At 41.6% G+C, this 24315-nt stretch overlaps 1 protein-coding gene across 4 annotated transcripts; it reads left to right on the plus strand.

Annotated features, from left to right (window-relative positions):
• The first annotated feature begins 437 nt into the window (after positions 1–437).
• Positions 438–23081, plus strand: SPATA18 (spermatogenesis associated 18). 4 transcript variants are annotated; one of them, XM_050896094.1, is made up of 13 exons: positions 438–556; positions 2834–2939; positions 3051–3166; positions 4652–4770; positions 9828–9923; positions 14464–14598; positions 15898–16135; positions 17148–17306; positions 17857–18032; positions 20271–20394; positions 20746–20808; positions 21618–21663; positions 22137–23081. In XM_050896094.1, the coding sequence occupies exons 1-13, from the start codon at positions 470–472 to the stop codon at positions 22142–22144; spliced, it is 1473 nt and encodes a 490-aa protein (XP_050752051.1). In that variant the 5' UTR covers positions 438–469; the 3' UTR covers positions 22145–23081. The 4 variants fall into 4 exon arrangements, with proteins under 4 accessions (XP_050752051.1, XP_050752054.1, XP_050752055.1 ...); XM_050896097.1 differs by lacking the exon at positions 14464–14598; XM_050896098.1 differs by lacking the exons at positions 9828–9923; positions 14464–14598.
• Positions 23082–24315: the final 1234 nt, after the last annotated feature.

The following is a 24315-nucleotide window of genomic DNA, read 5'->3' on the forward strand; positions in this document are numbered from 1 at the left end:
TGCGGACGGCCCGGCGGGCGCCCCCGTGCGGCGCGGGGAGGGAGGGAAGCGGTCGGGGGCGAGCTCGGTGCCGCTCCGCGCCGCTGTGCGGGGCGGGTCCTTCCCGCCCGCTTGGAAACGCGTTACCTGGCGGCGCCACCTGGCGGCCGAGGGGGTGTTCACACCCCCCGCCCCCCCCCCCCCGCCGCGCACCCCGCGGGGCCGGGCCGTCGGGCCGCGGGGCGGCCGCCGCGTTACCACAACCGAGACGCGCCCTGCCTGCGTCGCCATGGCACCCGCCGCCGCGCCGGGCCCGGCCCACGTTACAATTGCGACTATAAAGGCGGCGCGAACGCGGCATCGCCCAGAGCAGCGGGCCTGGGCCGGCGGTACCACCTTCTAGCCACTGCGCCGCTCGCGGAGGGCTCCCGGAGGGACGGGGGAACCAGCGGCGCCCATCCCAACCCCGGGAGCGAGCTGACAGCCGGCCATGGCCGACAGCTTGAGGAGGCTGGTCGGCGCGGAGAGCGGCCGGGTACTGCAGGAGAAGCTGGAGAGCTGGTACCGGGACTACGAGGTGGGCCGCGGCCGCCAGCGGGGAGGATCCGCGTCTGCTGGGGGGGCTGTGCGGAGGGCTGCCCGCCTCACCCCGCGGGCCCTCAGGGGGCGTGAGGCCGCCGGCAGCGGCGCCGTTGCCGTGGTGCCCGGGCGGCGCGGCGGTTTCCGCGTTGACGGCAGGACGCGGAGCGGCGGCGGCCCCCACCGCCTCCCGGGAGCGCGGGTGCCCTTAGCCCGGTGCAACCGAAACCTGCAGCCGGCCGTGGGGAGCAGGTAGTGGCCGCCGCTTGGGCTTCAAAAGGCCAGTTTGGGAGGTTGACCCACCCATGCACCCAGTTATCGCAATTTTAACACCCAGTGCCTGTAGCGCTTGCAGCTTCAGCTGTTTTCTGTTCTGCCTGTGACAAGGTTCACTGAAAGCAAGGACTGGAGGTTGAAGTGGTATTCGAGCTGTAATGACTGAGTCTGGACCAGAAAAGAGTTTTGTGGTAAAAGGCCAGCAGATGGAAGGACCACGGGTGAGGGTGTGCTCAGAAGGCATCGCCTGTGGCCTGGGAACAGTCAGGAAAATGTGAGGAAAAAGGATGCTGAAAGTGAGAACAGGGTTATCCAGCTTCCCAGCTGTTCTGGGTGGGAAACCTGTTAGAGCTGAGAGGCTGCTGCAAGACAGCATCGCTGTGGAAGGGCTTCGGAAGAGGGGAAGCAGGTGTGAGGAAAGAGTTTTGGGTATGGGTGAGGAGAAGGCTGCAGATGGATGTAATGGGATGCATGGAGGAGTAAGAGGTAACAGGATATTGAGGAGGCAAAACAGTGGAAGCAGTAGAGAAGGCATAAAATTAGGGAAAGATGAGATGAAGGGACCTGAGATTTGACAATTGTGAATTTTCTCAGCAGAAAATCTTGACAGAGTTCTCACTCCTGTGTCCCCAGGCTTCATTAGCTTCAGGACACTGATAGTTGACTTGGTCATGAGCCTGTAACCGTCTACCATGTGCTATGGTTGGTGAGAAAAGGTGCTGAGCAGAGATGCAGCCTTTTCAAGGGAAGTCAGCTCTTTTTTTAACTTTGTGGTATGTAGGAGTTACAGCATATTAATAGCCAGTGTAACCCTCTGCAGGATTCATGGCAAAGGACAGTTTTAAGGAGGAGTTTGAGGGTAGCTGGTAAAGCTACCACAGAGTGCAAGACACCAGAGGAGGAAGAACAGAGGCATGCATTTTAAAATATTGCAAATGGATGGTGGAGGGACTGGGGGCTGAGCAATAGTGGGAGCTGAACTCTCCATAATAAGTGAGGTGGGGATAGTCTCTGAGGTCTTGGGAAATGAAGATGAGCAGTTTCACGCTGCCATTGCAGCAAAGGAGGATCTGGCAGATGGAAGCACCGTGGGTGTTATGTTGGTGTAATGAGCTGGAAAAATGCAGTTTGCAGTGGTGTTCTGGTGGAGGTTAGCGGGGTGAGACTGTGCTCCTTGAGGCCAGAGGAAAGCATGTTGCAGCAATCAAAATGCAAGCTGACAGGGGCATGGGTGGCAGTTTTAGCTGTTTTGGAAATTTGTAAAAACCATATGGAACCATTAAAGCCTGAAGACCTAGAGGGTGATCTATGTTGAAGATGATACACAGGTTACGGATAAAGATTAAGGAAGCAGGTACAAAATATGTGTTCTCCTGGCAGGTGCAGTAGTATCCTGGACAGATTAACCCCATCAACTCCTTCTCAGAATTGCATTTGCTGAAAGTGGTGTAGTTTTGCTGTTCTGTTGTTTCCTAGGCGTAATGCTGGATTTCGCCCATTCTTCAGGGTATTTGTTTCAGTTGGTAACTCTTAAAAATCAGATGAAATTGCATGGAGGCCTCATGTGGCTGTTGACGAAGCAAGATAATAGCCTTATATGTATTATTTCAGCTGATATGGAAAATCAGATTTTGGACTGATATGTTTTTTCATCCAACGACCTCCTATCTTATTATTTTTAAAACTCTGTGTTGAAAGGTTTTAACACAGATCCACGATTACTATGATTCTTCTTTTAGAGATATTTGTGGTTACATCTTCTTTATGAATGGGGAAAGGAGTAAGTTTTCTCAAGTAGTGAATTAACTGGGTATTAGAAGTCCTGATGTCTTGTTTGCCCATTAACAATGTGAACCTTTTAAAGATGAGTATTCTAGCGATGCAGTAAGAAAAGGTTGTGAAGATGTAATTATGGGGGGGGGGGAAAGTCATGATCATAACAGGAATAATTTTAAGTAAGAAAGCACAGGCAGATGTATTAATGCACATTAATTTACAGATTAATTCCTGTGATCAGAATCTGAACCGATGCTGTGAAATAATAGAATTGAACTCTGAGATTCAAGGGCAACTCTTCACAATCCTCAATGAAACATCTCAAGAAGGTAAATCAGCGCCTTGTCTTATTACTAACACATTTCACACGTGTCATCTTTTCAAGCTCTGGCTCTTTCTGTAAGTGTTCTCACAATTTCTTAATGTGTGTATTTTCTTAGGTGGGCATTATGCAGGTGTGGAAACAATAAAAACTCGTCTCCTGCCATGGCTAGGGACTTGTTTTTCCTGTGCTACTTCAGGAAGGCTCTTTGAAACCAACCTCTCTCTCGCTCGGGTATGTAGGAAATTTATTTTAAGGGAATAAAATGGTGTGAATTCATACCTGCAGGAGAGCTTTAATGACTTTCTGGCCTCCCTCCCTGATTTTGCTTAGTGAAATATGTCATTAGTTGCTCATGGAGACAACTATGCTATTTCTCCATCTCATCTTATGTTTCCTTTGAAAAGGAAATCAAAGAGGTCATTAAGGTTACTTTTGGCCTTCTAGGGCTTATGCCCACACAACGAGTGACAATATGGAGGAATTAACTTTGTAAGAGAAGAAATGTTCTTGTACTGCTTTCCTTTTCTAGGTAAAGAATTATGCTACATTTACATTTGCAAAGACATCATAGAAGTATTTATGCCAGATCTCTGTTAGTAAAAACGTAACACTGTGAAAATACATGTGTAAGCTGAAGGTGTGTATAAACTCCATGCATTTACCTGTGAGCTCCTTTTATTTTTTTTGAAGGAAAAAAATCTTTGTTTAGTATCTGAGCATTATAATATCTCCAGAAGGGGGGGAAAAAAGTGCTCATGTCCATAATGATACCACCACACGCCTAACTTGATGTTTGGAGTTACTATGTATTTGATATTTACTGAAAGGGTTGTAGTACTAACAGTTTGGCAGAAAAGACAGATCTGCTGTGGCTTTGTGCTTTGAAAGAAAATAAGAGTGTTGGTTGATGCAGACTAGGGGCAAATATTGAAGATATTGAGATTTGACAGTGATGTCTCCATGTTCTCTGACTTCTCACTTTTACACATCTTCTGTCAAAATCTTTCACAATTAAAATGAGGACAAATGAAAAGTGATATCTCTTAAGGAGTCAGATTCCAGTGTATTGCAGGAGTACGGTTCTGCCAAAAAACCCCAAAATGTAAAATAATGATGTTATTAAATGACAGTACACCAGTTATGGATTTGTCATTGCACGTGACATTCAAAATTTAAAGAAAAGCCTGCTGCGCAGTTACTTATTTAATTCCGGTAGTATCAGGCAAATCTATAGGTTGTTAAAGACAGAGCTGCATGTGTAGTAGTGTGCTTTCTGGAATGAAAATAGTTGCCTCCTCTGTTCCAATAACTTTTTCTGTTATTTTGTGTACATGAATTCCCCAAAACTTTACTTGAGTTGGTGATATAGTCAGTCAGAAGATGACTGACTGGAAAAAACCCATGCAACACATCTGCAAGAACACTTTGTTCAGGTGATGTGTATACCGGTAGTAAATCTGCATATGCAGACTTTCCATATTCTCTGTCATGAGGTGTAAATGAAGTCAATATTTTTCCTGATATAACTGAGTCTTGTGTGCCTGGATGGTATACCTTATGTCTTGAAGGTATGCAATTGCTTTTGTTTTCAGTTACTTTAGAAATGGTCTTTACTGAAATGTTTAGAAATACATTTGCTAATAATGCTATACTCCATTGCTGAAGGATTCTGTAGGGTTGAACGTTCAAGCAGCATGATTTTGTGTTTCATTGTAGGATTCAATTGAGAAAGAGAGGCAGCTGAGAGAGCTGGCCAGCAATCAGACTCTTCAACTGCAAGAGCTGCAGGAAGAACTGACTTCAACTCGTCTACAGCTCGACCATGTGCAACAAGAGTAGGGGAATTAACTGTGATTCTTTTTGTTTGTTTTTTGGTTTTCAACAAGCCATATTTTTCTCTTGACATCTAAATACTGATGGAGATTTGTAAAATGTTTCATTTCTGGCTTAAAATCAGAGCTTCAAAATACATCTGGGCTCTGGATTGTCTGTGTGTGTCCAAAGTGGGGTACAAATGATACAGTCATACCTGCGTTCATAAATTGACTTGGTAGGTTTTGCTTCTGGCAGAGGAGTTGGAAAACATGTCAGTATTCTAGATAAAAGGGTTTTGTATAGTGCATTACCATCCCAGTGGAATTATCGTCAATGAATTGTTGCATGCTGAGCAAACCTTAACAAGAATCAATTGAGTAGCTATAGTGCAACACTTATTGAAGTACCTACAGCATGTCATAATTAGTTATGGTATGTAATTGGTATGTGAATATCTAAGAAGATCAAAACCCACTGTGGTAAGATGGAGGAAGAAAGAGACAGATTTTCAAATAAGTGACTAGGACTGAACAGTTTTTGTCCAGTTGCATAAAACACGTTTTGTGGAGCACTGTAGTCTCAAAATGACTTAATTGCTTCAGAAACAAATTTGTGCAGTTAGTGCCAGTTCCAGGGCCATTTCAGAGGTAGCTCCAAGTGACAGACACTTTCTCATGCATCCTATTAGCATGAGAACAACGAATGTTCACAGTCCCTGGGTCAGTACAATAAGTGATATAATTTAATGCTCTTACTAAGTGATTCCAAGAATATCAAGTTCTCAGAACTGCGAACTGTATTAGCTAGATTAGAGGAAAGAGGTTCAATAGAATATTTCATCTTGTATCCTAATCTTGCAGATATCGCCTGCTTTTGTAGAATTGTAGAATCACAGAATGGTTTGGGTTGGAATGGACCATCAAAGATCATCTAGTCCGGCCCCTCTGCTGTTGGCAGGGACATCTTCCACTAGATTAGGTTGCTCAAAGCCCCATCCAACCTGACCTTGAACACTTCCAGGGATGGGGCACCCACAACTTCTCAGGGCAACCTGTTCCAGTGTCTCACCACCCTTATTGTAAAGGATTTCTTCCTTATATCCAATCTAAATCTCCTCTCTTAGTTTAAAAACATTACCCCTTGTCCTATCACTAGGACAGGGGTAAAAAGTAAAATCTCTCTCCATCTTTCTTATAAGCCCCCTTTAAGTATTGAAAGGCTGCAATAAGGTCTCCCTGGAGCCTTCTCCTCTCCAAGCTAAACAATCCCAACTCTCTCAGTCTTTCTTCATAGGAGAGGTGCTCCAACCCTCTGGTCATTTTTGCAGCCATCCTCTGGACCTGCTCTAACAGGCCTATGACTTTCTTGTACTGGGGACCCCAGAGCTGGATGCAATACTCCAGGTGGGGTCTCACAAAAGGGGAGTAGAGGGGGAGAATCACCTCCCTTGACCTGCTGGCCATGCTTCTTTTTATGCAGCCCAGGATATGGTTGGCTTTTTGGGCTGTGAATGCACATTGCCAGCTCATTTCTAGTTTTAAATCTACCACTATCTCCAAGTCCTTCTCCACAGGGCTGCTCTTAATCCATTTTTTCCCCCCAGTCTGTACTGATACTGGTGATTGCCCTGACCCATGTGCATCACTTGGCACTTGGCCTTGTTGAACTTCATGAGATTCACATGGGCCCAGTCCTGAAGCCTGTCAAGGTCCCTCTGGATGGCATCTGTTCCCTCAAGAGTATATCAGCTGCACCACTCAGCTTGGTGTCATCCACAAACTTGCTGAGGGTGCACTCAATCCTGCTGTCAATGTCCTTAATAAAGATATTGAACAGTACCAGTCCCCGTACAGACTCCTGAGGGACACCGCTTGTCACTGATCTCCGTTTGGACATTGAGCTGCTGACTGCAACTCTTTGGGCACAGCCATTCAGCCAGTTCCTTATCCATCAATTAGTCCATCCATCAAATCCATATCTCTCCAATTTAGAGACAAGGATGTTGTGTGGGACCATGTCAAAGGCCTTCCAGAAGGCAAGGGAGATGACATCAGTTGCTCTTCCCATATTCACCAATGCATATTAGTTTCTGTTATGTCTCATCTTGGATAAATGCAGGGATTCTAATTTTTCACTATCAAAAAAGTCTCTCAGTCAACTCTGAGTTAAGATCAGTGCATCCCCCTGAAAAGAAGGTAAGATGACAAAAAAAATCTTGTGATCTTGCAGTATACATTAAGTATCAAAGTGATAAGGTGGGACAGAGAAGGACCCCACAACGTTTGGAAGAAGAGAGAGTTTTTTTTGTTCTTGGCATTTCAACTGGTTTGCCAGAATTAGGTAATCTTGCAAAAATAATTCCAGCATGGAAGGTTTAATAAGCAAAGGAGTTGTTTTCTGTTGATATTTCTAACTATAGAGAAGGGTTGTGGGAAATTGGTGGATCTTGTTAACGTATATACCTGAAGGGAGGGTGTAAAGAAGACAGAGCCAGGCTATTGTCAGTGGTGCCCAGTGACAGGACCAGAGGCAGTGGGCACAAACTGAAACACAGGAGGTTCCCTCTGAACATCAGGAAACCCTTTTTTACTATGAGGGTGACCAAGCACTGGCACAGGTTGCCCAGGGAGGCTGTGAAGTCTCCATCCTTGGAGATATTCAAAAGCCATGTGGACATGGACCTGGGCAACCGGCTCAAAGTGGCTCTGCTTGAGCAGAGGGGTTGGACCAGCTGACCTCCTGAGGTCCCTTCCAACCTCAGCCATTCTGTGGTTCAGGTTGTGTTGGGTTTGTGTAGCGTGGGAGGGGCTACAGGGGTGGCTCCTGTGAGAAGCTGCTAGAAGCTTCCCCGGCTCCAACTCGGACCCGCCGCTGGCCAAGGCCGAGCCCATCAGCAGTGGTGGTAGCGCATCTGTGATAACATATTTAAGAAGGGGAAAAGACTACTGAGGTTGAGAGTAAAAGGGTGGAGGAAGAAGAAGAGCTATGGTTTAAAAAAAAAAAAAAGAGAGGAAGAAGATGGAAGAGGAAGAAGAGGAGCTACAGTGAGGAGAGGAGTGGGATGTGAGAGAACAACCATGCAGACACTGAGGTCAGTGAAGGAGAGGGAGGAGGTGCGCCGGAGCAGAGATTCCCCTGCAGCCCACAGAGGACCCCAGGCCCTAGCAGGTGGCTGGGCCCAGAGAAGGCCGTGACTCCGTGGGAAAGCCCACGCTGGAGCAGTTCATGGAGGACTGCAGCCCGTGGAAAGGACTTGCGTTGGAGAAGCTCATGGAGGGCTGACCCCTGTGAGAGGGACCCAACGCTGGAGCAGGGGAAGAGTGTGAGGAGTCCTCCCCCTGAGGAGGAAGGAGCGGCAGAAACAGCGTGTGATGAACTGACCGCAACCCCCATTCCCATCCCCCTGCGCTGCTGGGGGGGGCGGAGGTAGAGGTATCAGGAGCAAAGCTGAGCCTGGGAAGAAGGGAGAGGTGGGGGGAAGGTGTGTTTTTAAGATATGGTTCTATTTCTCATCATGCTACTCTGATTTGATTGGTAACAAATTAAATGATTGGGTTTTTGCCCCCAAGTGGAGTCTGTTTTGCCTGTGACCATAATTGGTGAGTGATCCCTCCCTGTCCTTGTCTCGACCGACGAGCCTTTTTTTGTATTTTCTCCTCCTCATCCTGCCGGGGGGAGGAGTGAGCGAGCGGCTGCGTGGTGCTTTGTTGCCGGCTGGGCTTAAACCACGACAAGATATATATAAAGGTTGGTTTAGGGGTGAGGCATTTCATCCTGTGCTCCTGTGTGGATAGAAAGAGATTATTTGTTGAGCTGGAGAAAAGTGTTAGATGGTCAAGGTGAGAAGTACAAGGGAAGTTATTCACTAATACGAATTGGAGTGAATGTGTGGCAGTCTGCAGTACAAGAAAATGTCATTTTGGGCTAGCTCCTGCGGGCAGTGGGAAATCAGTGGTAAAGCTTTTGTACAGTTCTGCGGGTTGCGTTTCTCTGTGCAGTCAGGTCAGAGAGATGTTGGCTGTGATTTGCAAAGGTAGAAGTCTGGAAGGTGGAGGGTTGGGAAGAGGTAATTCAAGCAGAGATGAAGTCATGCGTGAAAGTTTCAGAACTGATCCTTTCAAGGTGATGCAGTACAGAGTCATGATTGTGTAGTTATTGGCAGGTAGGGGACAGGTGCAGGAGAAAGAATTCATGTCCCAAAATACCCCATCTATGGACAGTGAAGTCATTCGGAATGCTGTAAACTGTTGAAATCGATGGAGAAACTGGAACTGAGTCTTAATGAAAAATAATGGGTCGTAGCAAAATAATTCTGTTATTGCATAGTGTCCTGGTTTCAGCTGGGACAGAGTTAATTTTCTTCCTAGTAGCTGGTATAGTGCTGTGTTTTGGATTTAGTAGGAAAAGAATGTTGATAACACACTGATGTTTTCAGTTGTTGCTAAGTAGTGTTTATACTAAGTCAAGGATTTTTCAGCCTCTCATGGCCAGCCAGCAAGAAGGCTGGAGGGGCACAAGAAGTTGGGAGGGGACACAGCCAGGACAGCTGACCCAAACCGGCCAAAGGCATATTCCATACCATATGACATCATGCCCAGTATATAAACTGGGGGGAGCTGGCTGGGAGGGGCGGATCGCGGCTCAGGAACTAACTGAGCATCAGTCAATGAGTGGTGAGCAATTGCATTGTGCATCACTTGTTTTGTATATTCTAATTCTTTTAGTATTATCATTGTCATATTATTATTATTACTTTCTTCCTTTCTGTCCTATTAAACTGTCTTTATCTCAACCCGCGAGTTGTTCCCCCCCCCATTCTCTCCCCCATCCCATTGGGTGGGGGAGTGAGCGAGCGGCTGCGTGGTGCTTAGTTACTGGCTGAGGTTAAACCATGACACGTAGTCGGATATGACTTTTTATAAGCTATTTGTGTGCTGATAGTCTGCACAAAGCCCACTGTGATTGTTTTCATATGTTAAGCTGGTATGGACTTGGTCTGCTTAAACAGTCAGTTTGTCATATTAAATTCTCTGGTAGAATCTCTGCCTTTACAGTGAAGGTTATTATTTTCTTGCAGTCTGGCAAAAACCCAGTTGGCTCTTGAAGACACAAAGACCAAATCAGCCACTACTCTTTTGGCAGCAGAAGATGAAATTGTTCAGCTAAAAGCAGCGTAAGAAAAATTGAATCTTGGGGTATTTGTTGCAGAAAGTCAGCATGCAGAGACACAGTCTGTAACTTACCTGAGCAGGTTCTCTTTATTCTACGCTGTCCTATGCTATAGCAAAAAACAGGTCTAGCCCCTTAACATCCTGTAGCTTTGTTCCTTGGTGTTATATAGAGAGAATTAGCATAAGTAGATCCATGTGAGAAGAACCCTTATAGCTGAACTTCTATCCTTTTTTCTTTAGGACAGAAGAGGGATTACTTTGAAACTAGCAGCTTGATAGCATTTGAATCTTGTAGATGAAGCTAAATGGGAGAGAACCATATTCTGAATATAGCTGGAAACCATTGTTTGCAATTTGCTATGATGCTCTTGGAAGTAGCGTGTGTGTTAAATAAAAGACACTTCAGTCTGTCTATCTTAAGATAAAGTTCTTTATATGGCTTTTTCTTTTAGACCATTTTTGCCAAATCCTTTTGCCTGTCTGCACAGAAGTAATGGCTGTTGGTAACGTCGATGTCTCTGGTTTAAAAATGTTTTTTGAGTTTCGAAGTGCGTTGGTTGCATCTGGGAAGTTAATCTGGATCAGTAAGGGTGCAGCTGGGGGACCTACCTTTCCGTTTTGACACAGAATTCCTTAAAACTAATTTCCTTTTGTGGCTTGACCTACAGGCAATTCTGGAAGCAGTAATAATTCTTCACTATTATGAAATGTAGCCCATGTCATTGTTTGGTTTTTGTTGGTTTTTTTGTGGGTTATATTATCAGAAAAGAATACAAAGGTAGTTGAAATTAATTCCAACAGCATGTGAATTCTTGTGATAACTGATACTTCAACAACAGAAATATAGTCATACTTGTTAAATAAATGCTTGCAGCCTTTCAGTTAAATAACATTGCTGCTCTTAAAAATGGAGGAAACTTTACCTTCTTGCTTACACTGTAGGAAAGGATATAACTGTCTATGAGTTTATCTTTCCTTTTAGGGCAGCTGAGAGGATGAGCTACTCCTGATAAAGATAAGCAAACAAAAAAACCTCAGGCCATTAGAGTTTCTACTTCCAATATCAAGTTGAACATCACTTGTTAATCTCTGGATGTTTATAACTGCTTCTAGAATAATGTTGTCAGATTTCATCCATGGACTTTCCTAGCAAGTGTTGATCATTTTGGATTTTAATTTTTTTGGATGTCTACCTGGGGTATAAACTCATATTCGCATAAACTGGGCTCTTTTGATTTGTTGGGTGAAAAGTAGGCCGTATAACTCCTTTATTCTTAGATATAACCTGACTGCTGTGTTCCCAGTTAAAAATATTAGTAGAGAATAAAGCATCTCACAATTCCCATGTGTAAGTCTTAACGCAGACTGGACAGAAATTCATGTTGTCATTTGTACTACTGACAGAAGAATAAAACATTCCTGTCTTCCCATGAATTCAGGAGTTCCATAATCTGCACATAACTTCTGGTTCATGTTCGCTCTCAGTTTAGTTGGTGCTCTACATTTACATCTTCTGCCTGGGTGTTCAACTTTTGATTGAAGCAAAGGTGCTATTTTTCATGTTCTGTGAATCATTTTTTCAAAATCTGAATCCTTTTAGTTGGGTGAAATCAGATTTGCCTAGTCATCATCTGCTTGTCAAAACCAGAATCCTTCTAAAAGTAGAGAAAGTGAGGTCAGGACTGATATGTGACACTTAGGGCAGGATTTTTTTTTTTTTTTTTACACAAGGAACAGTTTGCCAGGAGTGTCCTTTGCATCTTTGTCTGTAAACTTGTTTTTTGAGACTTTTGGAATAGCTGATGATCTCATTCCTCTTGTCTACAGTCTGTCTGTCTTGCATACTGAAAGCATGTTTTGCAAGACATCTTAGTCTCCTGGGCTGTTAGAGCAAATGTGGTCTAGACTCAATATAATTAAATTCTATAGCCAGTATAAGCTTTTGTTATATCGAGATATTAATTATAACAGGATTTAGCTATTTGATGCAGAATTATGAAGGAAAATACAATTTTTTAAAATTAATGATGGTCAACATTTAAAAGTAATTGAAAGTTCTTCAGGGGAAGGCAAAAAATAAAGTGTATTAAAAACTGTTGTTATATGCAGACTGAACAAAATCTTATTAGTACTATTATAAATGGAAGCTTACTACAAGGGTGCTTGGACTCATGCCAAGGTCTAATCAAACTTAACAAAGCCAGACAACTCACTTGGAAGTAAACGAGGTCAAGAGGACCTTCCTTCTTCATCTGCTGTATGGAGGACCTGTTATATAGATTGGCAGGAAGAAAATTTGATAAACGTGGTTATAATTAATAGCAGCCAGTATGGTAGCTTGAATTAGTTACCTCAAGACCTTGTAGTGTTGCTGTTGCAGGGGGCTCTTAAAAATATGTTAAACAGGCATCTGGCCAAAAATTACATAGGTGGAGTTGTTCTTGCCTTGAAATTCAAGGCAGTCTGACAGAATGAGTCGGGCTTAGCCCAAGGACTGGGGGAACTGTGAGGGACTTTATCATTAATGAATTGTTTGAAACTGGAGGGTAGCAGTGGACTTCTTTATCCAAACAGCATTAAGCAGATACTTGACACAAATTCTTAAGGCTGTTGTATTTTTCTCCTGAGAAACTGGCTGGAGATAACCATTTTATTTTTAAATGGTTAGATGGTGGAGTTTAAAACACTAGTTATAGCCTTAAAATAAAAGTGGGTTATAAAAACTGTTCTGATTTTTCTAAGAACTATATTTTGCTTTGTTTGTTCCCATTTTTTTTTGTAGCATCTACATCTCTTTAGCCTTAACAGAAAGATGATAATACTCTCTTCATTTCAGATTAATATTTAGCAGTAGAGTGAATGAACAATAAAACAGGGGAAACTCTGAATACTGCATAGATTTAATTAGCATGGAAATGATTAGTGTTAAGACTTACAAAAGTCAGCATCAGTAATTCATAAATGTGTCTGTCAAAGTTGTTTTTTTTCCTTTTTGGTATTTAGTTTTTCTTGCAAAGAAACATTCATTTTCAGTGGTGGCTTTTCTTATGTTTGACTTACCATATGACTTGTGATGAACAATGAAAGATGCAGGTATTTCTGCTGATTTCAGCCTGTCATGTGCTCTCCTGTTTCTATGGGTTTTTTCCCCCTTTCCTCGTAAAGGCAGACCTATAATTAAGCATCTGTTTGTATTTGTAATCATTGTCTGCTGTCATGATGAAAAGATGGAAGCTTTGTGGATCTTACAGCAGTGAGATAAAGACTATCAAAAATTGTTTTAAAACTTCCTGAAAAATCCCCATGTGAATAGGAGTAAATAACAGAAAATAATACAGAAGTGAAATAATTACTTTTTATTTATCCTTTCTGTTGGATAGTTATTAACACTGCATTGTCTGTCATGGCAGTTTAAGGAAAGCCTGACTAGTGTGTTGTATGTTATATGGGGGGGGGTGTTTCACCTTTTTTTTTTTTTTTTTTTTTTTTTTTTTTTTTGGTACATAATGATTTTCCCCCATCTCTATCTCTAGGACTCTTCTTCCCAAATCTACTTTCCTTTCCCAGTTGTTCTTTATGTTAGAATTCTTTAGCTCTCTTTTACTACTACTCTGCTAGAAGTCCTTGCTGGAGGAGCTGACTAAGGATGTCCATGGGATCGTAATAGTATCTGCAGCTTTTCCTACCCAGGTTAGAAGGACAGTCTTTCCTCTTAGCAGATGTGCTGGCCTTATTACCTGTGGTCCTCGCAGTCAGCCTGCTCCTTAAAAAGTCGGAACAGGAAGCTTGTCAGTTGATAGGTGTTACAGCTTTCATTGGTTCAGATCCTCAAAAATCTCACCAGAGTCCTTCAGTAAAGAAAAGGAAGGACAGGCTGAATGCCTCCAAAAAGAATAAAAGCATCCATTTTTTTTTCTTTTGGAAAGAGGAAAACAAGAGTAATACCTGTGTTAGGAGGGAAAGCAGAGATGTTGGGGTACTTTGTAACATTGAGTAAAGGACAGAAGATAAACTTGCTTAACTGTTTGTCTGCCAATGTTTAAGAAACATTGCTTGGGGAGAGCAGGAGAGGAATCATTAGCTTTTGATATTACTTGAATAACATCATTTGTGATATCCTTTGACTGACTAATATACTCCAGCAAAGAAAAGAACCTGAGGACCTGATATAAGAAAATACCTGGAGTCTTAAACTGTAGGAAAGAAAACTGAGCTGGTTTAGTTAACATGTTAAATATGAGAAAGAAACCGGTTTCTTTCTTAGACCTCATCATCTGAGCTAGTGTAAGAACACCAAATGTTAACGAGTGATCTCTCCTGTAAAGTGTAGTGTATCCAGTCTCCTGCCACAGTACACTTTTACTTTTTAAAGTGTAATTAAGAGTATGCTTTTTTAAACTCTTGATTTCCCTGTATTTCAGCATAAGGAGCTTGCTCAATATTTCTCCTCTTTCTGTTCTTTTTGTTTGATGATGAGGATTGATAGATGGTTTGTGTTAGTAGAAGGACATGTTGTGACTGACTTTACTCTGTGCGGTTAAGTCTGAAGACTTCCTGTGCCCGAGAGAAGGACGCCCTGAGGAAGTTAGATCGTCTGAATGACTATGAGCAGCAGATTCAAATACTGCGGGATGAGATTTCCATCCTGGATGCCCAAAAGTCTGTTCTCCAGAGCAGGTAGAGGCATTATTCAGAGAAGTCACTGTGTCCTGGTTTTGGATGGGATAGAGTTAATTTTCTTCTTAGTAGCTGGTACAGTGCTGTGTGTGTTTTGGATTTAGTGGGAGAATAATGTTGTTAACAGGCTGATGTTTTAGTTGTTGCTAAGTAGTGCTTATCCTAAGTTAAGGACTTTTCAGCTTCCCATGCTCTGCCAGCAAGCAGGTGTACAAGAAGCTGGGAGGGAGCATAGCCAGGACAGCTGACCTGAACTAGCTAAAGGGATATTCCATACCATGGAACATCATGCTCAGTATATAAACAGGGGGAGTTGGCCGGGAGGGGTGGATCGCTGCTCAGGCATTGGTCAGCGGGTGGTGAGCAATTGCATTGTGCATCACTGTGGTTTTTTTTTTTTTTTTTTTTTTTCCCCTTGGGTTTTATTTATTTTTTTTTCTTCTTATATTCCTCTTCATTACAACTATTATTATTGTATTTTTTGTTATTATTTTTAGTATTATATTTTATTTTACTTTAGTTATTAAACTGTTCTTATTTCAACCCACAAGTTTTACCTTTTTTCAATTCTCTCCCTCATCCCACTGGGAGGGGGGAGGAGTGAGCAAGCGGCTGCGTGGTGCTTAGTTGCTGGCTGGGGTTAAACCACAACACACTGAAGCAGAGAAAATGTTCACGTTCGGTAGCATGAATTCCCTCCTCATTTGAAATTGAAGTATAAACAAAAGCTAAGCTTTTGTACTTTATTATGAAGGAACATAAGCTCTTCAACTGATTTCTCCTGGTGCCCAAATGCTTTAATTTCAGGCAGCTATGTTAAGTTTCTGGCAAAACAACAAAGAAAGCAGCTTTACAAAATACATTGAGAGAAACTGTACGGGATAAAGAGAGATGGTTAGGTTTTTTGTTTATAAATCCTCTTTGAATACTGTACCATTACAGGGCAGAACTTGTTATATTCTCACTTGTTTGACTTTACAGCTCTTCAGTGGTACTGAAAGAGGAACAAATCTCCAAAGTATTACTAGCTAGAAGTGTGTTTCCCCGGAACAAAGTGCTTGGCTGTACACACTTTAGGAGTTGCTCTAATTTTATTGTTCAGGCTCTAGCCCATAAAATGTATTGACACAAATGCCTTCATATTAGATTAAACAGCTGCAGCTTTACTACTTTAGTTATGATGGCTCAAAATCTCAGCTTACTCTGGTAATAATTAAATTAACATGAAACTCTGTGCACTAGGCAAAAGCATCTGAGGATGGTGAAGCAACCTCATGCTTCTTTACATGTCTGTCACAGGTTTGCACGGAGCCGCTCTCCTTTCCCAAGGCACAGTGAGAACAAGTCACCTAGTCCACTTCCCCTGAGGAGCTGCTCACCTGGCCGAGCCAGGCGTACAAATGCTTCACGTCGTGCCTGCCTGGTAGCTCGCTTTGGTGACATTTATGCTCAAGAACGCTTGGATGCAGAGACCCTTTTGAGGACATATGTCAGTGACATGGAGATGGTGCAGAGGATAATATACATTGCAGCTGTGGTAAGAAAAAAATAATATTTCTTCTTATACAGGACAGAAGTGTTTTATAAAATATTATGGCTGGACTAAATTGTGTGTAAATTAGCATTTCTGTGAAGTACGGAGGAGAAAACTTCTCTTGTTTTTACCCTTTTGATTTTCCTTTCTTTCCCTCACGCTTTTACATTGAACTGTCAATTTAGTGTCCTTTTTCTGACTGTCCTGTCCCAACATTAGAACAGGGTCAGTGGTCTACAGTACAGGTGCTAAAAGGGGTGCATAAGAAGGGTGAATGACCCGAAAGATAGATGATTCCTACACTAAACCACACCGCCCCATTTAGATGAATTCTTTTGGGAATACTACATTTTAGAAAGCTAAAAATCTTCCCATATCATGCTTCCCTCTTGCCTGTAGCTATGTGCTTTTCTAGTTTTATTGGGTCCCTTGAGATTACCTAGATACTGCATGTTTACTATGAGCTCAGTCTGAAGAAATTTGTTTTCATTTTTCTGTACTTAATCTTCTTTTCTATAAAATTGATGTAGTACATACCTGTGTCAGAGGCAGTGTGTCTCTTAATGTGTGTGATCCCAAGCACATTTAACTTACTGAAGTTTTTTTCCCACAACTGTCATTCAGGTTACACTCTCCAATTCAGTCTTTCTTCCCAACAGACAAGAGGTGCTCCTGTCTGACATGTTAGGCTGTGGCACATAAAATGCTATTACTAAATTCTGCTCTTGATATCTTTGAATGTGATTCCGTTGATCATGGATGTGTGATGGAATCCTATAGAGAAATAGAAGGTTAGGTGGGAAGCTTTTCAATCCTGTCTTCTGCAAATAAATCACACTTGATTTAATCAGAGAAGTCCTCCCAGATGAGTACTGTTTTTGACTTTCACTTTTACAGCAGTGTTTTATATTCCTCCTTACAATGATGATACTGGGTTAAGTTCATCCTCTCAGATAATTGATAAAAAATTAATCTTAGTCTCCTGGATTTAACTAGATGTTCTTTATGTTTGCAGGAGTCTTTTCATGCAGCAAAGATGGCCTACAGGCAGTTCAAAATACGTGTAAGAGAGACTCTGTCTCTAGGCCACTCGGGGCCTGAGTCACTTGAAGACACTGTCCTGGATTATGTAGTTCGCCATGAGGATCTGTACGACGTTCAAGCCAGTGTCAATGTAAGCCAAGGGCAGTGGGGAAGTGATGTGTTGATCTATTTCAGTAGCTAATAAATTCGGAGTGTGTAAACTAGAAATGCACTGTAACCTGCAGAAGGAAAAAAGTTTATTGCATGGATTTTATGTCTTGTAGCAGTTTATTTTTCAAAATAATATTGTGATATGGCCCAGTAATCACCTCTTTTATTTGCCTGTGACTAGAATGTCTCTGTCGGGCAGAATAATATTTTTGGCAAGATACGGTGTAACTGTCTTAAATAAATGTAAGCTAAATTTCATATTTTTCTTAAATTCTGTGCTCTACTGAAATACTGCATCTCCCTCCTGAGATTGATGTAAATGATGTAGCTCATACTTTATTTCTAAAATAACAGCACATTCTTTCTGAAGCTAATATTTTCTGGAATAGCCTAAGACAACATTGCTGGGAGCTTCTTATGCTGATTTTTAAATGTAGAAAGCTGAGAGGCATATTTAGGAGGGATTTCCATACTTGCCCATGAATAAAAGTGTTAGTGAGCTCAAATTACTCAATTGTGTTTATTTTCAGGAAGTAATTCGCTCCATGAACATCAGCCCAAAGATTTCATTTCCACCTGAAATTGATTTCATTGTGATCAGCACTTTGATTCGAGAGTTGTGCCGTGTGGCTTTTTCAATGCAGACACTCATTCCTCCTCTTGATATTGCCTTTGGTACTGATGGAGAACTTTTCAGTGAGACCAAGTAAGAACTCTTTATTTTCAGTCAGATTCTTACTATTAAAAAAACCCATCAGGTAGTATAGTCTAGTTCTTTCCTAATTAATATAAGGGTTTAAGATTGATGCTAAACATTAATTTGGGGCAAATATTCCTGATCTGTAGTGAATTTGGTATGTCTTTAAGGTTTATGATGATGATGTAGACCAGTGTTAACAGCTTTTTTTTAGTGAACAGCAGAGAAATTTTCTGGATAAACTTCAGCCTCTAGAGCATATTTAATTTATCCTTTAAGAGGAAAACTATCATCAGCTTTCCTTTCCTTGTTTAGTCTCTGTCTGCCTCCAGTGTTTGTCAAATGCGTGCATCTTTGTTCCTCCTTTCTGGCTCATTTTGTAAAAGTCATGTTTACGGAGATCTGGCAGTTGGTGTCTGACACCAGGATCATCAACACGTGTGCTGTGACCTCCAGGCTGTGGCTGCTGTACAACATAGGGATCTTAATACACTCCCATCTCTTCTGGTTTAGAGCTGAGCAAAAAGAAAAATGCCTCTTAAAAATGGGAATTTTGTTTGAAAAATGCACACCATAACATAGTTTTTCTTTTTTTCATAGGGTCAGGGCTGGCTGCTTTGTTAGCTGGCAGAGAACTGTAGGGTACTTCCATGCCTTCAAGAAAACTAATGGGATTGATAGCTCCAAAAAAATTGCTCTCAAAAGCAAGAAAAGCCACACCAGTAAGGAGGTTTCTAATAATAATTTAAAAGAGAATGGAACCCAGATGGGGAAGAGCTTGAGAAGCCAAGGAGAGAAATAGAGAAGATAAAAGTAGCCCTTCAACAGGAGAGTGCAAAGTCATACATGACTACTTAATGATCCTGTCCAAATTCTAGGCAGTTAGCTATTTGATACTCTGTCCTGGTTTCAGCTGGGATAGAGTTAGTTTTCTTCCTAGTAGCTGGTATAGTGTTATGTTTTTTGATTTAGTAGGAGAATAATGTTGATAACACACTGATGTTTTTAGTTGTTGCTAAGTAGTGTTTATACTAAGTCAAGGATTTTTCAGCTTCTCATGCCCAGCCAGCAAGAAGGCTGGAGGGGCACAAGAAGCTGGGAGGGGACACAGCCAGGACAGCTGACCCAAACTGGCCAAAGGCATATTCCATGCCATATGACGTCATGTCCAGTATATAAACTGGGGGGAGTTTGCTGAATTAAGAGGGCAGCAATGCTATGGTATAGTCTTGGAATGCTTTCTCCACCTACTTGATGTGTGTGGCCTTCAAAAAACAGGTGTAATGTGTTTATACATGCTGCTGCAGGAGACATATCTATCAATAGATGTGTGTATATAAATATGTGGCATATATATGTTTACATGTATAGCGTATATGTGGTACACAGAGATGGAGCAAAATTTGTAGAAATTAAAATAGCTTTGTTAGTTATGTGTGATGCCATTCTATAAAAGGGCTGGCCAAACCTCATCATACCCTATACCTTCCTCCATGCAGAGCTTCATGCCTCTGTTTACAACATTGTTTTATACAAATTGCTATTGTATATACATTACTAAAGTCTGGATGCATTGCTATTTTTTATTTCAGTTATTTGGTATTTGTTTTGAGTTTGAACCTACAAAACCAGACATGTATTATTCAGCCAATATTGCAGACTTAGGGAGGTAATATATATCTGTTATGTTAATACAGGCCTTCAAAATAATTTTTCTTAGCTAAAAAGTCACTGTTTCATTATCAATATCTGAGGATCTTGCTAATAAAATTGCGTCCTATGTCTCGTAAGATACTAGGATGTAACTTTATAGTTGAGATAGACTATTTCTGTAATATCCTTTATAGTGGTCTTGTTTTAGCAAGATATTTCAGGAAGATGGGATGACAATGCCTGCCAAAATGCTGCTCAGGAGATGTAATCTGTCAGTGGACCCAAGGACCCTGGCTTGTGTGGGGCTTATGCAAGAATATGGTCTAGTGGCCTTCTGAAGTGCAAGATGGCTTTATTGGAGTGTCTCTCAGTATAAGCAGGCAGTATATTCTGCTAAGTCTGTCCTACAAATGCATTTTTTTTTGCAAGTTCACTTAAAGAATGCTTATTTTTGTGATATGGAAATACTGTCAAGAAAGCTGTTTATGAGCTGTAGCTGGTATTCTGCTTTTTATCAGCATTGGTGACTTGAAGCATAGTATTTATCTTTTGGCACTTATATGCAGACATTTCTTGTACTCTGTATTTCAACAGGTACCATCGTAGTTCTGACTCTGATTTCACAGCTGCCTTGGTGGCCTATCATGTATGGCCTGCTCTGATGGAAAATGATGTTGTAATTATGAAGGGAGAGGCAGTCACAAAAAGAGGAGCTCTGGTACGTACTTTCGTTAAGGAACATGTTAAGGGAAGTCATTGGATTTAAACACTGTTCTAAAATTTAAAAAGATAAATTCTCGATTGTTCCCTATATGGCTGGAGTTGTATATATCCAATATCAGTTAGGTTTTAGTGCCTCATCCTGTTTTTAGGATGAATAGTTCCATTTGCCTTAATGTATTCATTGTGCAGATGCATGATTGTTGGCAGAGCCTGTTCTAAGGAGAAAGTTTACTGTGTTTACTCTGTGTTCTCAAGCCTTGTCTCCAGCATGACAAGTCTGCTTGCTGAGTCTGTCTTTATTAAATGCCCTCTCTCAAAAGAGGTTTGTCAAACTCTTCTCTCGTAGTGGTCTCACAGAAGTAGAAGCAGAAGCCGCAGCCGTAGCACCAGTCCTCTTCTGTCTCATCATGTAAGCCCCAGCTGAATGCTGGTAGTATGAACAGTACCAAGTATTTTAAACTTGGAATGTAGGCAACCTTTTAAAAATGCTGATGTGCCACATGTACATTTTAACATTGGGGATAAATGCCTTTGGGTCTGGAATGAGGTGAAGCTGAACTGACAGATAGTTATTGCCTGGTATAATTATCAGTGGAGATACTGTATGAGAAGTAGATCATAGTTAAATTCTCTGAAGTATCAACTGTGGATCTCAGGATGCTTTCCCCCTACTCTCCCTTGCTTCAGTACCTTTCTGAATAACTAAGTGTCATCTGGAAGTGTTTTAGTGATCTTGCAGTACATATACAGCACATGGTCGCTGCCTCCTGGAATTAGTAATCTAAATTTACCCTCTAATGCCTCAAAGGAGCAGAAAATCAGTGTAGGGTAGGCAGGAGGGGAAGAACTGAGGTGGTACTAATAAGATATGTGAAACCTTAGCAGAGTTCTGCATATGGTATAGTTACACAATATTTTTAATTATTTCTGTAAAACTCATGTATTTTTTTCTAATTGTTAGCCCATTTATTGAATTGACATAGGTGCCCTCAACTTAAAATGTGAATATTGAAAATGTGAGAGGCTTTGGGTAAGACTCACTTTTTTTGTGTGCAGGGTGTGAAAGAAAAACTAGGAAGTTGTTGAGTTTGACTTTGTAGCAGTGGAGCTGCACTGATAAACACATGCAAATTTTCTGAACGTCGATGGGTCCCAAGGTGACATTCTTGGGTGCAGTTCTTTAGCACACCTGAGTTCACTCTTCTGTTTGTCTTGCAGTTGTCTCGAAGCCGCAGTCCTTCACCCCTGAGGAGCGGAAGCCCAAGTAAGTGGGCGTATTAGTTTATAGCGACTCATGGTTTTCACATTAAGCCCTTGAACAACTGAGCAGAGAGACAAAATAACATGCTGAAGGTCTTTGACTCTAAAATACTTGTCCAAGTTTTATTTTTAAAATGAGTAGCCCCTTTCTTTTCTGTGTGTGGAAGAAGGCTGAAATTTCTGACTTGGAGAGCTTGTTTTTACTCTACTCAGACCACTGTCATGAGTTCTCTCTGCTGATTGCCTTTATTGTGGCCAGTTCTCTAATAAGTAAAACTTGTTCTTTTCCCTACACAAGAGACAGTTAGCTGCATGCCTCCTGGCTCCATGCCTTTCAAAATCCAGAGAGATAGCTAAGTGGCGACATTGAAGTGAGGGATTCCAAACAGTGTGAATGTGTGCCCATCTTGAAGACAAGCCACTTTAGAGATTTATAAAAAAAATAGTTGTACTGAAATGTATCTTTTTCTTCAATAGGGCGTTAACTGAACATGTTCCTGTGATTCAGTACATCCGGATCCAGCAACTTCACTGGTGCCTTTTCTCTTCAAGAATACCTCGTCTCGCAATAACGTGAATGGCAATTGACACTCCAAATGGAGTTTGTGTTCAGCGTGGTTTTTAGAATTATAGAAGGCTTATTTATAACTTTAGAAACTAATTCAACCCTTCTGATTTAAAAAAAAAAAAGTGCATGCAATACAGGATCATACTCATTTGGCAAAATTTGCAGAGCACTGAGGAACCCATGCTGTAATCCTGCAGATAGAGATAGAATTACTGCATCTAGAATGTTATCCACAGATACCAAATGATGCGGTTTATCTTGATAGGATGTTTAATATGACCTAAATGATGAACGTTGCAGAATGTTAAGGTTAGCTGTTACTTGCAAAAATTTCATTAATTGGTGCTTATTTACAATTTTAGAAAATAGCAATAATCTTAGGATGTGCCAGTCTCACACAGCATCCTTTTAAATATGTCCTTGCGGTAAACTGAATTTTCTAACTACAATGCAAAAGTTGCACAGAACAGTCATAAAATACCAATACTCCAGCAATCCCCAGGACTTTATTGACATTTACTTATGAAAGCATGGGTGTGTGCTTTAGCAAGGCAGTAATAGTCCTTGTTAAATTCATTGTTACTTAGAAATGAATATCATAAAAAATTGTAGTTTGGAACTTCAAGTATTTTGAAAGTGTGCCACTGACTATTTGTAGGCTTGAAATACTTGCTTGAGGTGGCCTATTTGGTATCAGTTTAAATGGGCTTTCATGCCAGACTGATAGACTAGTAACTCTTGTGAACACAGTGAAAAAACGTATCCAGTTATCTCTTACTGTGGGCATTTATTACATTTTAAGTGTAAAAATTAGAGACCCGAAGAGATTTTATTTTGGCACTTTAAACAGTTTGTTCCCCTTGTAAATGTTTATTTTAATATCAGCATTTTTGTTTGAGTGTTGTGGTTTAACCCCAGCCAGCAGCCAAGCACCACACAGCCACTCCCTCACTCCCGCCCCCCCCCGCCCCGCTCCCAGTCGGAGGGGAGGAGAATCGGGAAAGAAGGTAGAACTCGTGGGTTGAGATAAGAACAGTTTAATAACTAAAGTAAAATGTAATACTAACAATGATAATGAAGTATAATAACAATAGTAATGAAAAGGAATATAACAAAAAAAAGGGGGGAAAAAAAAGGAAAAAAACTGCAGTGATGCACAATGCAATTGCTCACCACTTGCTGACTGATGCCAGAGCGGCGATCCGCCCCTCCTGGCCAACTGCGCCCTGTTTATATACTGGGCATGACGTTCCATGGTATGGAATATCCCTTTGGCTAGTTCAGGTCAGCTGCCCTGGCCCTGCTCCCTCCCAGCTTCTTGCACACCTGCTTGCTGGCAGAGCATGGGAAACTGAAAAGTCCTTGGCTTAGGATAAGCACTACTTGGCAACAACTAAAACATCAGTGTGTTGTCAACGATGTTTTCACACTAAATCCAAAACCCAGCACTGTACCAGCTACTAAGAAGAGAGTTAACTCTGTCCCAGCTGAAACCAGGACATCGAGAGAACTGATACTGTCTTTCTCTCAGAACCTCATCTGTAGGGCCAGCCTTAAATACAAGGCACACAAGTGACTGCTTGGGGCCTTGAGCTTTTACATAGAAACATAGGATTTGTCATAATGGAGCTGATGTGTAATTCACCAACTTCACTGTCTCCTTCCAGTCAATACCTGATGCTTCAAAGGTATGTGGAGCTTTCCCCAAATTCATCTCCACAGTTTTGGAAAATAAACAATCAGAAGGAAGAAAAATTCCTTTCTGCCTCGTCTTCTAATCAGCCTATGCCCTGGAACATGACATTTCATTAGTACTACTGTAATAACATAAGCAAAACTATTTTTATTAGTTCTGGAAAGGAACTATTTAGTCCTTAAAATTAAGTTACAGGAGCAGATTTTGTGATCCCTTTCCAGGGTTCTTATGCAGATTTACACATCCATGCTCTTTCTCTACTTGTGTGGCTTAAGGCTTTGGCACAAGGCTCTTTAGCACAGGATCAGATTTCAGGCGGACTTTAGCATTGGTCCCCATGAGCCATGGATCAGCTGTGACTCTAGTTCTGCAGATGTATTTTTATTGGAAAT

This window comes from Gymnogyps californianus, chromosome 4, assembly GCF_018139145.2.
Source record: "Gymnogyps californianus isolate 813 chromosome 4, ASM1813914v2, whole genome shotgun sequence".
In the NCBI taxonomy this organism is placed as follows: Eukaryota; Metazoa; Chordata; class Aves; order Accipitriformes; family Cathartidae; genus Gymnogyps; species Gymnogyps californianus.

Excerpts from the sequence above, each read along its gene's own strand:
- SPATA18 (XM_050896094.1), top strand. The coding sequence starts at position 470 with ATGGCCGACAGCTTGAGGAGGCTGGTCGGCGCGGAGAGCGGCCGGGTA. Across the intron at positions 9,924-14,463 it reads ATTGTTCAGCTAAAAGCAGC|TCTGAAGACTTCCTGTGCCC; the intron begins GTAAGAAAAATT and ends TGTGCGGTTAAG. Across the intron at positions 20,809-21,617 it reads GTCCTCTTCTGTCTCATCAT|TTGTCTCGAAGCCGCAGTCC; the intron begins GTAAGCCCCAGC and ends TTTGTCTTGCAG.